At 44.2% G+C, this 15,354-nt stretch overlaps 1 protein-coding gene across 1 annotated transcript in view; it reads left to right on the top strand.

Moving 5' to 3' along the window:
- Nucleotides 1-12,808, top strand: part of LOC137324828 (NADPH oxidase 3-like) — a 92,176-nt gene extending 79,368 nt beyond the window's left edge. Inside the window, exon 13 of the mRNA XM_067989555.1 lies at nt 12,631-12,808. Within this exon, the coding sequence (XP_067845656.1) occupies nt 12,631-12,757 (127 nt within the window). The 3' untranslated portion in view covers nt 12,758-12,808. The remainder of the gene's footprint in view (nt 1-12,630) is intronic.
- The last annotated feature ends 2,546 nt before the right edge of the window (nt 12,809-15,354 follow it).

Here is a 15,354-nt window from a genome sequence, read left to right as displayed (position 1 = left end):
CCACTCTTGGTGATGGACATTGAAGTCCCCCACCTAGAGTACATTCTGTGCCCTTGCTACCCTCAGTGCTTCCTCCAAGTGGTGCTCAACATGGAGTAGGACTGATTCATCAGCTGAGGGAGGACAGTTGGTGGTAATCAACAGGAGGTTTCCTTGCCCATGTTTGACCTGATGCCATGAGATTTCATGGGGTCTGGAGTCAATGTTGAGGACTCCCAGGGCCACTCCCTCCTGACTGTATATCACTGTACCGCCACTCTGGTCAGTCTGTCCTGCCAGTGGGACAGGACATACCCAGGGATGGTGATGGAAGAGTCTGGGACGTTGGCTGAAAGGTATGTTTCTGTGAGTGCTATTGTTGCTTGACCTAGTGTGGGACAGCTCTCCCAATTTTGGCACAAGTCCTGGTGAGGACTTTGCAGAGTCGACTGGGCTTGGTTTCCCTTTGTCATGTCCAGTGCCTAGTGGTCCAATGCCGGGTGGTCCGTCCGATTTTATTCTTATTATCACTTTTTTTCGTGAGATTGTACAACTGAGTGGCTTGCGAGGCCATTTCTGAATCAACCACATTGCTTTGGGTCTGGAGTCACATATAGGCCAGACCAGGTAAGGACGGCAGGTTTCCTTCCCAAAAGGGCATTAGTGAACCAGATGAGTTTTTACGACAATCCGGTAGTTTCATGGCCACCGTTACTGATACTAGTTTTTTTTAACTTCAGATTTTTTATTTAATTCCCCGGCTGCCGTGGCAGGATTTTAACTCATGTCTCCGGATTATTAGTGCAGGCCTCTGGATTACTACTATGCCACCATATCCGTAAGGTGAAGGATAAAATAGAAAGTGTATGGGGCTCGATGTTAGCAGGGCTGCGGGTTCGCGGCGGGGGGACTCACGCGCCCAGTGAAATTAGTCTGCCTCCCGCACGATCGCAGCCTAATTGGATCCACTTACCTGGTCTTCCGGGTTCCCCACTGCTGATCTGCGCGTCGGGCGGACTGCGCATGCGCAGTAAGGTCTGTCAGCTGGAGGAGCTCTATTTAAAGGGGCAGTCCTCCACTGACAGATGCTGCAACAAATAGGAAAAAATACATCATGGAGCAGCCCAGGGGGAAGGCTGCTCCCAGTTTAATGATGCCTCACTCCAGGTATCAATACATGGGGTGAGGAGGGGGAGGACAGAGATCTTCCCCCCGGCGGGCGGGAGGAAGCGGCCTGCCTCTGCCACCAGGAAGGCCTGGCTCGAGGTGGCAGAGGAGGTCACCTGCACCACCAACGTATCGCCCACCTGTATACAGTGCAGGAGGCGCTCCAATGACCTCAGTAGGTCAGCCAAAGTGAGTACACTTACTCATTCCCTACACTCCATCTGCCACATCATCACCCCCACCCCACATCACCTTCTGCACTGCCAACACTACTCTGCCACATCACCCCTCATACCCACTCAAACCTCATCCTCATCTTACCTGCACTTACTCACCTCGCCAGTACTCATCCCGCCACTACCACTCAACCCAATCCTCATACAATCTCATGGCTCTATCTCATACTCACCCTCTCGTGTATCTCTTTCACAGTCAGCCTCACTCAACCTGCCACTACCTGTGCTGCAGCCACAGGGCATGCATCACATATGTGCAGTAGGAAGCATAAGGCAAACGTGTCGTGAGCACAAGGGTGTTTGAGGGTTTGTCATGGTTTTTACTTATATTGAATTTCTGACCAACTCACATCACATATTATATTGGCACCACTACTGCCACGTCTTTGCGAATCTTGTCTGGTTTGTGCAATAATGCCCTTTCCTGAGGATCACTATGAAGACCCACAACTGATGCCACCCATTGTGTCATTGCAGAGTGGGTGTAGGTGTATTTGCAGGGCTCTTTTGTGCAGACAACTGAGAGACGTCGGCGATGTCCCCGGTGGCTCCCTGGAAGGATGCGGAGGAGAAGTTGTTGAGGGCAGTGGTGACTTTGACAGCGACAGGTAAGAAGTTGGTGCTCGGGACAACCGGGAGCAGCTCGGCATGAAGGAGGCTGCAGATGTCCACGACTACATGCCGAGTGACTCTGAGCATCCGTGTGCACTGCTGCTCAGAGAGGTCCAGGAAGCTGAGCCTCGGTCTGTGGACCCTGTGGCGAGGGTAGTGCCCTCTGCGACGCATCTCTCCCTGCCGTTGCCCTCCCTCCTGCTGTGCAGATGGATGTGTCAGAGCTCCATGTTGTGGAGCTCCACCTGTCAGAGGTGGACGGCGTGGCCGGTGAGGCTGGTGAGGCTGGTGATGCTGTTCGCCCTCCGAGGAGGTCATGACTGCAGCTACGGCGGCCCCCATCTGGAAGATGTACATCTGAGGGGGTCCGCAAGGTAGGTACATGTCTCTGGACCTCGGGGTAAGTGTGCAAGTTGGTGAATTTTCTTGTCAGGAGGAGGGTGGTGGAGGCCAAACTTTGTCCCACGTGACAGAGTGGCCTCCTGCAATGGCTGAGGGTCTCCCCCCCCACCCCCCACCTGTCAAATGGACCTTTGCAGCTGCCACAGGCTGACAGCTGCAACACGTCCATTTCAACTGGGAGTGTTTCCCCCAGTATGGGAAACAGTCCCAGTTGTCAATAAAATCCCACCCCTCCTCACATATTCACTTAATCAGGTCTGTTAATGACCTGAAATACCAAGGTAAGTACTGTTAAGTGGAACCCCGCTGGCTTTAATTGCCTGCGGGATTCCCACATGCGGGGGCTGCGCGCGCACGCCGGCGCGTCTGTGGGGAACCTGGAAGTGGGCGGGTTGGAGCCGGGCTCCGGACCCGCTCCAGGATTCCCCGATTTTCGGAGCCCCCCCGCCAGGAACGCACCCGATAGCGGGCGCTAAAATGATGCCCATGGTGTCTGAGCTATAATCCTGCATTTCGCTGCAACCAAGACCAGTATTGGTAGAGGACTGGGATTAGGTTGGCTATAATTTATCTTGTGACAACAGAGCTAAAGGAGAGAGAAATTCATTTTCAAAACATAGAGGGAAATAAAAAGGAGTTCCGACAAAATTTTCAGAATTTGTAGCCGTGCAAAAATTTCCCAAACCACTAATGTTTTCATTTATTGCTAAAATTGAGCATTTTGCATCTAACCATTCAAAATATTGTGTACATACATATGTACCGTACCCAGATGTTATTCCTGACCAAAGACACTACGGTATCTTATTTCTGATGCCCAAGACTTTAAAAATAGATTATGCAAGCAACAGCTGATCTTTGAATTGCAAAAAGTGCTCAAGCAGATTTCAGATGAAAAGCCGTTGCACTGCCACAAGGGGATGGATATTAACTCTGAGGCTGGAAGAGAGCGGGGGGGCTAAGGGTTTCCCGCAGGTCCAGCCGATTTTTATGGTAGAACCTGTTTTAAATTTTTTCAAACAGGCTTGTCACCCGACAGCCAGCCAGATTGACAGGCAGGCTGTCAGATGGGAAAGCAGTCGGGGAACGATCAGGGTCTTCAGGGTTTGGATAGGGGGCATCGGGGAGAGATCAGGATCTTCAGTGTTTGGATTGGGGGGGTTGGGGAGAGATCAGGGTCTTCAGTGTTTGGATTGAGGGGGGTCGGGGATTGTCAGAATCATCGATGTTTGGATTGGGGGGGGGGGGTCGGGGAGAGATCGAGATCGTCGTTGTTTGGATCGGGGGGTCGGGGAGCGATTGGGGTCTTCAGGGTTTGGATCAGGGGGTCGGGGAGAGATTGGAGTCTTCGGGGTTTGGATCAGGGGGCCGGGAAGCCATCGGGGTCGTCGGTGTTTGGATTGGGGGGGGGTCGGGGAGAGATCGGGGTCTTTGGTGTTTGGATTGGGGGAGTCGGGGAGAGATTGGTGTCTTTGGTGTTTGGATTGGGGGGGTCGGGGAGAGATCGGGGTCGTCGGTGTTTGGGTGGGGGGGGGGTCAGGGAGAGATCAGGATCGTTGGTGGTACTTTATCAAATGTGGTATTTTATCAAATGCCTTTTGAAACTCCATATACCATCAACCGCACTACCCTCATCAACCCTCTCCATTACTTCATCAAAGAACGCAATCAAGTTAGTCAAACACGATTTTCCTTTAACAAGTCCATGCTGACTTTCATTTATTTACCCATACTTTTCCAAGTGTCAATTTATTTTGTCCTGGATTAATGTCTATAATAGTCTCCCCACGTTAGGCTGACTGGTCTGTAATTGGGTTTATCACTCTCCCCTGTTTTGAACAGGGGTGTAACATTTGTAATCCTCTAGTCCTCTGGCACCATCCCCATATCTAAGGAAGGTTGGAAGATTGTGGCCGGAGCCGCAGAAATTTCCACCCTTACTTCCCTCAGCAACCGAAGATGCATCCAATCTGGACCAGGTGACTTTTCTACTTTGAGTACTGCCAATGTTTTAAGTACTTCCTCTTTATCTATTTTTATCCTATCCAATATTGCTACTACCTCCTCCTTTACTGCTACTATGGCAGCATCCTCTTCTCTAATGGAGACAGATGCAAAGTATTCATTTAGTACCTCAGCCTCCACAAGAAGATCTCCTTTTTTGTCCCTAATCGGTCCCACACTTCCTTTGACTACCCTTTTACTATTTATATGTTAATAAAAGACTTTTGGGTTCCCTTTTATGTTAGCCGCTAATCTATTCTCATACTCTCTCTTTGCCCCTCTTATTCCCTTTTTCAGATCTCCTCTGTACTTTCTGTATTCAGCCTGGTTCTCTACTATATAAAAACATAAGAAATAGGAGCAGGAGTAGGCCATACTGCCCCTCGAGCCTGCTCCACCATTCAATAAGATCATGGCTGATCTTCTACCTCAACTCCACTTTCCTGCCCGATCCCCATATCCCTTGATTCGTCTAGAGTCGAAACATCTATCTATCTTAGCCTTGAAAATACTCAATGACTCAGCATCCACAGTCCTCTGGGGTAGAGAATTCCAAAGATTCACAACCCTCTGAGTGAAGAAATTCCTCTTCTTCTCAGCCTTAAATGGCCGACCCCTTATCCTGCGACTATACCCTCTAGTTCTAGACTCTCCAGCCAGGGGAAACAACCTCTCAACTTCTGCCCTGTCAAGCCCCCTCAGAATCTTATATGTTTCAATGAGATCACCTCTCATTCTTCTAAACTCCAGAGAGTATAGGCCCACTGTACTCAACCTCTCCTCAAAGGACAACCCTCTCATCCCAGGAATTAATCTAGTGAACCTTCTTTGCACCACCTCTAAGGCAAATATATCCTTCCTTAGATAAGGAGACCAAAACTGTACGCAGTACTCCAGGTGAGGTCTCGCCAAAGCCCTGTACAATTGTAATAAGACTTCCTTACTCTTGTACTCCAACCCCCGTGCAATAAAGGCCAACATGCTTTCCTAATTGCTTGCTGTACGTGCTGCTAACTTTTTGTGTTTCTTGTATCAGGACACCCAAGTCTCTCTGGATACCAACATTTAATAGTTTCTCACCATTTAAAAAATATTCTGTTTTTCTATTCTTCCTACCAAAGTGAATAACCTCACATTTCTCCACATTATATGCCATCTGCCACCTTCTTGCCCACTCACTTAACCTATCTATATCCCTTTGCAGATTCTTTGTGTCCTTCTCACAGCTTACTTTCCCACCTAACTTTGTATCGTCAGCAAACTTGGATACATTACACTCGGCCCCTTCATACAAGTCATTAATGTTATGAACCTTACATTCGTCATAAGCCTCCTTTTTCTGTTTCATTTTAATCTCTATATTTTTAGTCATCCAGGGAGATCTAGCTTTGGATGCCCTTCCTTTCCCTCTCGTAGGGATGTGTCTACTCTGTACCCAAACCAACTCCCTCTTGAAGGCCTCCCATTGATCAATTACTGTTTTGCCTACCAATTTTTGATTCCAATCCACCTGGGCTCGCTGAAATTTGCCTTCCTCCAGTTAAGTATTTTCACATTTGATTGTTCGTTGTCCTTTTCCGTAACTATTCTAAATCTAATGATATTATGATCACTGTTCCCCAAATGCTCCCCCACTGAAACATGTTCCACCTGCTCCATTTCATTCCCAGAACTAGATCCAGCACTGTTTCCTTCCTGACTGGGCTGGAAACACACTGTTCCAGAAAGTTCTCTTGAACACATTTCAGGGATTCCTCCCCCTCTTTGGCTTTTACATTGTTACCGTCCCAGTCTAAATTGGGATAATTGAAGTCCCCCATTATCACTACTCTATACTTCTTGCATCTTTCTGTAATTTGCCTGCAAATGTTCTCCTCTATCTTCTTCCCTCTATTTGGTGGCTTATAGTGCACACCCAGTAGTGTAATAACTCCTCTATTGTTCTTTAATTCTAACCAAATAGACTCTGTCTTTGACCCCTCAACTACATCATCCCTTTCCAATGCTGTAATAGTTTCTTTGATCAGTACTGCCATGCCCTCTCCTTTCATTCCCTCCCTATTTTTCCTGAATACCTTGTAACCAGGAATATTAAGAACCCAATCCTCCCCTTCTTTGAGCCAGGTTTCTGTTATTGCCACTATATCATAGTTCCATGTGCGACCTGAGCCTGCAGCTCACCAACCTTATCTACCACGCTACGTGCATTTACGCACATGCACTCCAATCTCATTTGCCCACTGTCTGATCCCTCCTATTTCCAAACTATTCTTTACTCTAGTACTACTTGTCCCTCCTAGTCCTCTGCGCACCTTGTTTTTCCTCTCTAATGTTTCATCCTGGTGCCCACCCCCCTGCCAAATTAGTTTAAATCCTCCCCCACAGCACTAGTTAACCTCTCCGCAAGGACATTGGTCCCAGCTCTGTTGTGGTGCAACCCGTCCAACTTGAACAGATCCCTCCTACCCCAGAACTGGTCCCAATGCTCCTGGAATCTGAAGCCCTCCCTCCTGCACCATTCCTCCAGTCACGCTTTAACCTGTCTTATCCCACTATTCCTATACTCACTAGGGCGTGGCATTGGGAGTCATCCAGAGATTACTACCTTTGAGGTCTTGCTTTTTAACTTCCTCCCTAGCTCCTGAAACTCTGACTGCAGGACCTCAACCCCTTTTCCTTCCTATGTCATTGGTGGCAGGGGGAAACACTCCTGCTCCTCCTGGCCCACAAGCAGTGTAATAAAATCACTTACCTCATGGATCTGGCCCTTCATGCCTGCTTTGATCTGGCAGGATTCTCGAGGCCCAGGCACTAAAATTAAAACTTGAGATAAAATGGAGGCACGCAGCCTCCTTAAAATATTTTAGTGACCAACCCGCCTCCTGAGAGCGGTTTGCCCTCTGACCCACCTCCGTTAAAACTGGAAGTGGGGGATTGGAGGCAGGCTGGGGTCGGGTTTCCTGTTTTTAATTTTTAACTCTCCCCCCACCCTTGCCTGCTGCCCCACCCGCCCTGGGAAGTTAAAATTACCCTCAGGATATTTAAAAACTGGGCTTGTTGATGGGATGATAATCTTCCCTCTGTTCATTGTGAGGGTCCTGTGAGAAATGAGTACAGCATTCTAAACCCTATCCCTGCACAGGGTCATAGCACAAGACCTCCTGTCATTGGCACAAACTAACGCCATAAATTGACAATCTCAGTCACAAAGACCATGTGGACTGTTGTTGTGGGACACCAGTGCATTCGGTTGTGCTTTTCTGAGTTTGGGGGTTAAGGCATGATATTGGGACGGAATAGATGGACCTTTACACTGACTCTAACTTGTGCTGTGAGTGTTTGATGTTATTATTGGGATGCCCATAACCCAGCACTGACAATTCATCACACACACGTAAATCACCTAAAATATATATTACATAGAATTAGAATACACAGGACAGAAACAGGCCATTCAGCCCAACAGGTCCATGCTGGTGTTAAAGGTCCACACGAGCCTCCACCCACCCTTCTTCACCTAACCCCATCAACATATTCCTTTCTCCCTCATGTATTCATCTAACCTCCCCTTAAATACATCTATGCTAGTTGCCTCAACTACTCTTTGTGATAGCGAGTTCCGCATTCTAACCACTCCCTGAATTTCCTATTGGATTTATTAGTGACTATCATATATTTATGGTCCCTAGTTCTGGTCTCCCCCACAAGTGGAAACACCTTCCCTATGTTTACCCTATTAAACCCTTTCTTAAAGACCTCTATCAGGCCACTCTTTTCTGGAGAAAAGAGCCCAGTCTGTTCCATCTTTCATGATAGGTATAACCTCTCAGTTCTGGTATCATCCTAGAAAATCTTTTTTGCACCTTCTCCAGTGCCTCTATATCCTTTTTATAATATGGAGACCATATCATAGAATCATAGAATGGTTACAGCACAGAAGGAGGCCATTCAGCCTGTTGACCAGAACTGTTCACAGTATTCCAAATGTGATCTAATCAAGTTTAACATAACTTCCCTGCTTTTCAATTCTATCCCTCTAGAAATGAACCCCAGTGCTCTGTTTGCTTTTTTTATGGCCTTATTAACCTGCGTCGCTACTTTTAGTGATTTGTGTATTTGTACTCCCAGATCTCTCTGCTCCTCCACCTGATTTGGACGCTTATTTTCCAAGGAGTGTGTGGCCTCCTTATTCTTCCTACCAAAATTTACCGTCTCACACTTATCTATATTGAAATTCATTTGCCAATTACACACCCATTCCGCAAGTTTATTAATGTCTTCTTGTATTTTGTCGCAGTCCTCTTCACTATTAACTATACCCCCAATTTGGTGTCGTCTGCAAATGTTGAAATTCTGATTCCCGAGTCCAAATTGTTTATGTAAATGGTGAACAACAGTGGTCCTCCCACCAATCCTTTATTATATTTTCAGTTTCTAGATGTTTTTCTATTATCCTCTCTAAGTTTGATTAGTTTATCAATTATCTCCCCCTTTCTATCTTTACATCTTTTTTGATCTCTTCTTCTAATGTCATGCCCACCATGTTAGTCTCCCTGGTAAATACCGAGGCAGAGTAATTATTTAATATCTCTGCCATTTCGCTGTTATTACCTGTGAGTTTATCATATGTATCCCTTAGTGGCTCCATCCCTATTGTGATTTTTCTTTTGTTATTTGTGTGTCCTTAGAATACTGTATTATTTCTTTTTACATTCCTTGATAATTTCATTTTGTGGTTTCTCTTTGCCTTCCTCATTGTTTTTTGACTCTTTCCTAGCCTTTTTGTATTCCCTTTTGTCATCCTCTCCTTTGTTGTCCATGTACTTAATGTATGCCTTTTTCTTTAGTTTCAATTTTGCTCTTATTTCTTTATGCAGCCATGGCGTGTCATTACTGGCTAGTTTGTTCTTGCTTTTTAGTGGGATATACTTCTCCTGGACTCTATATAAATATAAATATGTTAAAATATGTATAGAGGGCAAGCTGGCAGCTAAATGGTGCTGTGTGTTCGAGTAGCAACCAACTGCACTGTGAAGTTGTAGGATGCAGGTCTGCATCTATGTTTCCTGTATAGTGAGTTCCAATGTCAAGCAAGGTAAGGTAGATTGGAAGTGAATCACCCCAAGGTGTGCTCACCTGTCTCTCCTCTTCACCAGCAATGGCACATGACACAGGAATACCCAGAGAAATTGTTTTTTATACTGGGGAAGGGAAAAAAAAATCATGTTATATAATGCAATCTGTCCCCAAGAGTGAATCATCTGTTTGCAGTCAAACAATACTTACAGCTGAGGAATATTCACTTAAAAGGCATTGAAAAGGAAATGGTATTACAGTATTACATACGCTGTATAGAAAAATGTATTATGTATGTGCTATTAATTGAATTTAAGATATTTCTTAGTTATTAAAGGAAAAGTATATTCTGAATTGCCATATAATCCTTAATCTCATGAACATAGTTCTCTTTATATTTGCAGCTGAACCTGGATCACTCTTTGTTACTCTGCTTTCTGCCTGGAAGCAGCCATTTTGTGTAGAACTCCTTGCATGATATCATAAAGATCTACTCCATTGGTGTTGATGAATTGTAAGTAGTTCTCCTCATTCATTTCACTGGAGCAGAACTTCTTGGTGTCACATCAAACGCAGTTCTACACAAAATGTGTGCTCCTAGACTCCCTCTAAATAATGATTAAAAGTTTAAAATAAGAAAGCAAGGGATGATCGAGAGATACTGGTAAGCATACACGTATCTCTCTTTTATTGCATTTGGAATATATTCTCTTTAAATATTTCTGAGCATTAATGTTATGATGACTTGTTATATTTATGTGGTCCTTCATTTGAAAAATATTTGTTCCACACAAGAGACAGGAATGGGAAAAGGCATTGAGCTGCCTAAGCTGTGTTCAGGTCCATTATAGGATATACTCCGGCCATTTTAACTTCCATCCTGCCTTAACATGCTGGATTAGCATAAATAACCCCAGGGGGCCAGGTTCCATGTTCTGCATAGATCAAAGGTCCCAGATCTGAACTATATTATCTTGCATGTAACTGATGTTGCAGCAGGATGCTGATTTGTAGCAAACCGCCACTCAACTATCTCTGGTATAGCAAAAAAGAAATGATTGTTACATTAACAACGTACACAAAAAAATCCCAAATTTATTGCACACTATATAATAAGTAGTTTATGCAACATGATAAACTTTGTTTTTTTTCTCTTTGGTAACACTGACCTGGTATTAATAGCCATGCACTACACCTGCAGCGAGCTGTATCTGATATGAATCATCAGAAGTAATAACACTAATCATCAGAAACATGAATTGGATGTAGTGCATTCAGTCATATAATTAGTTCACTGGATGTTTCCTGCGGTGCAGCTGAATTTCACTCAGCAGGAACTGTGTTCCAAGGTTTAATGAACCAAAGAAAAGACCAGACAATATTAATTTTCTTGACTTTAGACACCTGATAGATAAGTAGCGCTATTTGGTAACAAACAGGTGACTGCATTCTGATGGCAGCTGGGTGCAATGATGTACTTGACAGCTTTTTGCAAGTTTGTGCCAATATTTCAACAGCTCACCTTCAATAGGGCTGTTAAAAGAAGCAAGGGAGGAAGTGGCGGAGGCTCTGACCGTCATTTTCCAATCCTATAGGCATGGTGCCAGAGGATTGGAGGACTGCTAACGTTGTACAGTTGTTTAAAAAGGGAGAAAAAGATGGACCTAGTAATTACAGGCCAGTCAGTCTAACCTCGATGGTGAGCAAATTATTGGAATCAATTCTGAGGGACAGTATAAACCGTCATTTAGAAAGGCAGAGATTAATCAAGAACAGTCAACATGGATTCGTTAAGGGAAGGTCGTGTCTGACTAACCTGACTGAATTTTTTGAGGAGGTAACAAGGAGGGTCAATGAGGGTAATGCATTTGATGTAGTCCACATGGATTTTAGCAAGGCTTTTGACAAGGTCCCACATGGCAGACTGGTCAGAAAAATAAAAGCCCATGGGATCCAAGGGAAAGTGGCAAATTGGATCCAAAATTGGTTCAGTGGCAGGAAACAAAGGGTAATGGTCAACGGGTGTTTTTGTGACTGGAAGGCTGTTTCTAGTGGGGTTCCACAGGGCTCAGTACCAGGTCCCTTGCTTTTTGTGGTATATATTAATGATTTGGACTTAAATGTAGAGGGCACGATTAAGAAGTGTGCAGAGGATACAAGGATTGGCCTTGTGATTGATAGTGAGGAGGAAAGCTGTAGACTGCAGGAAGATATCAATGGACTGGTCAGGTGGGCAGAAAAGTTGCAAATGGAATTCAATCCGGAGAAGTGTGAGGTAATGCATTTATGGAGGTCGAACAAAGCAAGAGAATTCACAATAAATGGGAGGATACTGAGATGTGTAGAGGAAGAGAGGGACCTTGGAGTGCATGTCCACAGATCCCTGAAGGTAGCAGGACAGGTAGATAAGGTGGTTAAGAAGGCATACGAGATACTTTCCTTTATTAGCCGAGGCATAGAATATAAGAGCAGGGAGGTTATGCTAGAACTGCATAAAATAGTAGTTACGCCACAACTTGAGTACTGCTTACAGTTCTGGTCACCACATTACAGGAAAGGTGTGATTGCACTAGAGAGGGTACAAAGGAGATTTACGAGGATATTGCCAGGACTGGAGAATTTTAGCTATGAGGAAAGATTGGATAGGTTGGGATTGTTTTCTTTGGAACAGAGGAGGTTGAGGGGTGATTTAATTGAGGTGTATAAAATTATGAATGGCCTAGATAGAGAGGATAGGAAGGACCTATTTCCCTCAGCAGAGAGGTCAATAACCAGGGGACATAGATTTAAAATAATTGGTAGAAGGATTAGAGGGGAGCTGAGGAAAATTGTTTTCACCCAGAGGGTGGTGGGGGTCTGGAACTCACTACCTGAAAGGGTGGTAGAGGCAGAAACCCTCATCACATTTAAAAAGTACTTGGATATGCACTTGAAGTGCCTTAACCTTCAAGGCTACGGACCAAGTGCTGAAAAGTGGGATTTGCTCTTTCTCGACTGGCAAAGACACAATGGGCCAAATGGCCTCCTTCTGTGCCATAAATTTTTCTATGTTTCTAATATCTTGAAGTATGACGGTACAAATTAGAATGCCAACAGCCTGGGAAGTACAAGATGCCTTTGTTCTGAATTGTTTCTAACTTTGCCTTTTCTACAGTGCCAGGATTGGTGTGTTCTTCTGTGGACCCAAGGGCCTCTCAAGTGTTCTCCACAGGATGTGTAATTGTTACTCATCTGCTAATCCCCAAGGCGTTCAGTTCCACTACAATAAAGAGAATGTCTAAGCTCTATGCGACTTTTAGACAGTGATTATTCTCAAGGGTGGAAAATGTAACCTAAACAGTTTAATCATTTTACTCCTGTTGGTTGAAGTGTCCAACAACAAAATTAATGATATATATTTATTGTTGTTTAGGAATGTATCATGTGTCCTGCATTACATGATTGTATGTTACCTTATAAAAAACATTAAAATAAATCGTATATGTGTATACAAATGAATATGCAGTAATCATATCTCACATCAGATTATACTAAATTAATTCGCCATATGTGCCATTCTCTTTTGCTGAAGTGTTACCACTGCTTTTTCTAAAAATATTTTGCTGAAGTCACAGTCTTCTAAAGTTTATACCTTACTTATTATTCCAATGCTGCCAAACGTCACTGATGCATATTAGATACAGTGGCTGTTCTACATCTCCATAGGTTGCTCTAACTCTCCAATGACACAGGAGGTGCTGTCCTCTACATGAGATGTTAAACTAATCTACCAGGAAATTATAATTTACCTACTACCTACAAATAAAATAAGATAGCAGGATATACATTTTAATACATATGGGTGTATTTTAAAAAATAAATCAGATTATTGTACCAAGAGCTAACATGTGATGCTAGACTCGGCTACAAATGTAAAATAAAATATTTTTACTAAAAATAGATAGAAACACTGTGATGGTGAATCGGCAGGCAACATAAAATGTGGTTTTATTCACTAAATCCACTTGTGTGGGTAGGGTGGGGAGAAAGGAGGGGACGAGGGAGCCTGGAGAGGGCGTCTTCACGTACCACTATTACGGTTCTCCTGGTAGATGGCTACTGCATGAGATATAGAATCATAGAAAGGTTGTTCCTGTCTGTTCCTTTGATTCCTGCTGTGAGGATCCCATTGCACTATTCAAAGGAGAGCAGACGGGTTTTCCAAGTGTCCAGGCCAATATTTCTGCCTCAACCAACACCACCCAAAAAAACTAACAAATCATTCATCCAATGGGATGCGCGATCTTGCTGTGTGTGCATTGGCTGCCATGTTTTCCCACATACCAACAGTGACCCTACTCCATAAATAATATTTGGTACATGGAGCACTTTGGGACATTTCCGAGAGACGTGATGATGTGCAATATCAATGCAAGTCTTTTTTCCTTTCTTCACAAGATAGGATTTCGGTTACTTAGAGGGAGATTTTCAGTGCGGGCCCAAAATAGGCGCGATAACAGCGGTGCGACTGCAGCGCACGCCCAAGGCGAGAGTCAGGAGATCTGAATCATTTTCAGGTTCGGGCCTCGTTTAAATTTTACGGACAAACTGCAGGAGCCAAATTGGTGCTCCACTACAGCTTGTTGGTTTCAGACTTTGAAAAAAATCATCCGGCTGCTGCGTGGAGCTAACTAACAAGTAGAGCTTGTTGTTGGGGGGGAGGGGAAATGGCCAGGAGAAGCCCCATAAAAATTTTTTGAAAAAGCTTATCTTTTTGGAGCGGTCACTTTAAGGACTGCTGGTTCAGCCTCTCATTGTCTGGATAATGAGGGGCTATCATACCCTTTACATGCTCCGCCCATTAGAAACATAGGAACAGGAGGAGGCCATTAACCCCTTTGAGCCTATGCTGCCATTCAATTAGATCATGGCTGATCTGTATTTTAACTCTGTCTACCCATCGTGGTTCCATAATCCCTTAATACCCTTGCTCAACAAAAATCTATCAATCTCAGTTTTGACATTTTCAATTGACCCTTAGCTTCAATAGCTTTTTTGGGGAAAGAGTTCCAGATTTCCACTACCCTTTAAGTGAAGAAGTGCTTTCTGACATCATCCCTGAATGGCCCGGCTCTAATTTTAAGGTTATGCTGCCTTGTTCTGAATTCTCCCTTCAGAGGAAATGATTTCTCTCTGTCTACCCTATCATATCATTTAATCATCTTAAACAATTTGATTACCTATTATTATCTTTTATATTCAAGGGAATACAAGCCCTTGCAACTGGTCCTCATCATTTAACCCTTTAGCCCCAGTACCTTTTTGGTGAAACTGCACTGCACCCACTCCAAGGCCAATATATCCTTCCTGAGTGCAGTACTCCAGATGAGGTCTAACCAGAGATTGTACAGCTGCAACATAACTTCCACCCCTTTATATTCCAGCTCGCTTGAGATAAAGGCCAGCATTCCATTAGCCTTTTAAATTATTTTTTGTACCAGTCCATTAGTTTTTAGTGATTTCTGTACTTGGACCTAAATCTCGCTGCTCATCCACATTTTCTAGCTTCTCGCCATTTAGAAAACACTCCGAATTATCTTTCTTCAGTCCAAAGTGGATGACCTCACACTTTCCCACATTGAACTCCATCTGCCACAGTTTTTCCCACTCACTTAATCTATCAATGTTCCTTTGTAACTTTCTGCTCCCATCTACACTATTTACTGTGCCATCTAATTTAGAGTTGTCAGCAAACCTAGATGCACGGCTCTCTATTTCTTCATCCAACTCATTTATGAATATAGTGAAAAGCTGCGGCCCCAGTACAGAACACTGTGGGACAGCACTAGTTACACCCTGCCAATTTGAGAACATGCCCATTGTCCCTACATCAAAAGTA

This window comes from Heptranchias perlo, chromosome 8 (genome assembly GCF_035084215.1).
Source record: "Heptranchias perlo isolate sHepPer1 chromosome 8, sHepPer1.hap1, whole genome shotgun sequence".
Taxonomy (NCBI): domain Eukaryota; kingdom Metazoa; phylum Chordata; class Chondrichthyes; order Hexanchiformes; family Hexanchidae; genus Heptranchias; species Heptranchias perlo.
The sequence above is the reverse complement of the archived record's forward strand: the minus strand, read 5'-3'. Positions and strand labels throughout refer to the sequence as shown.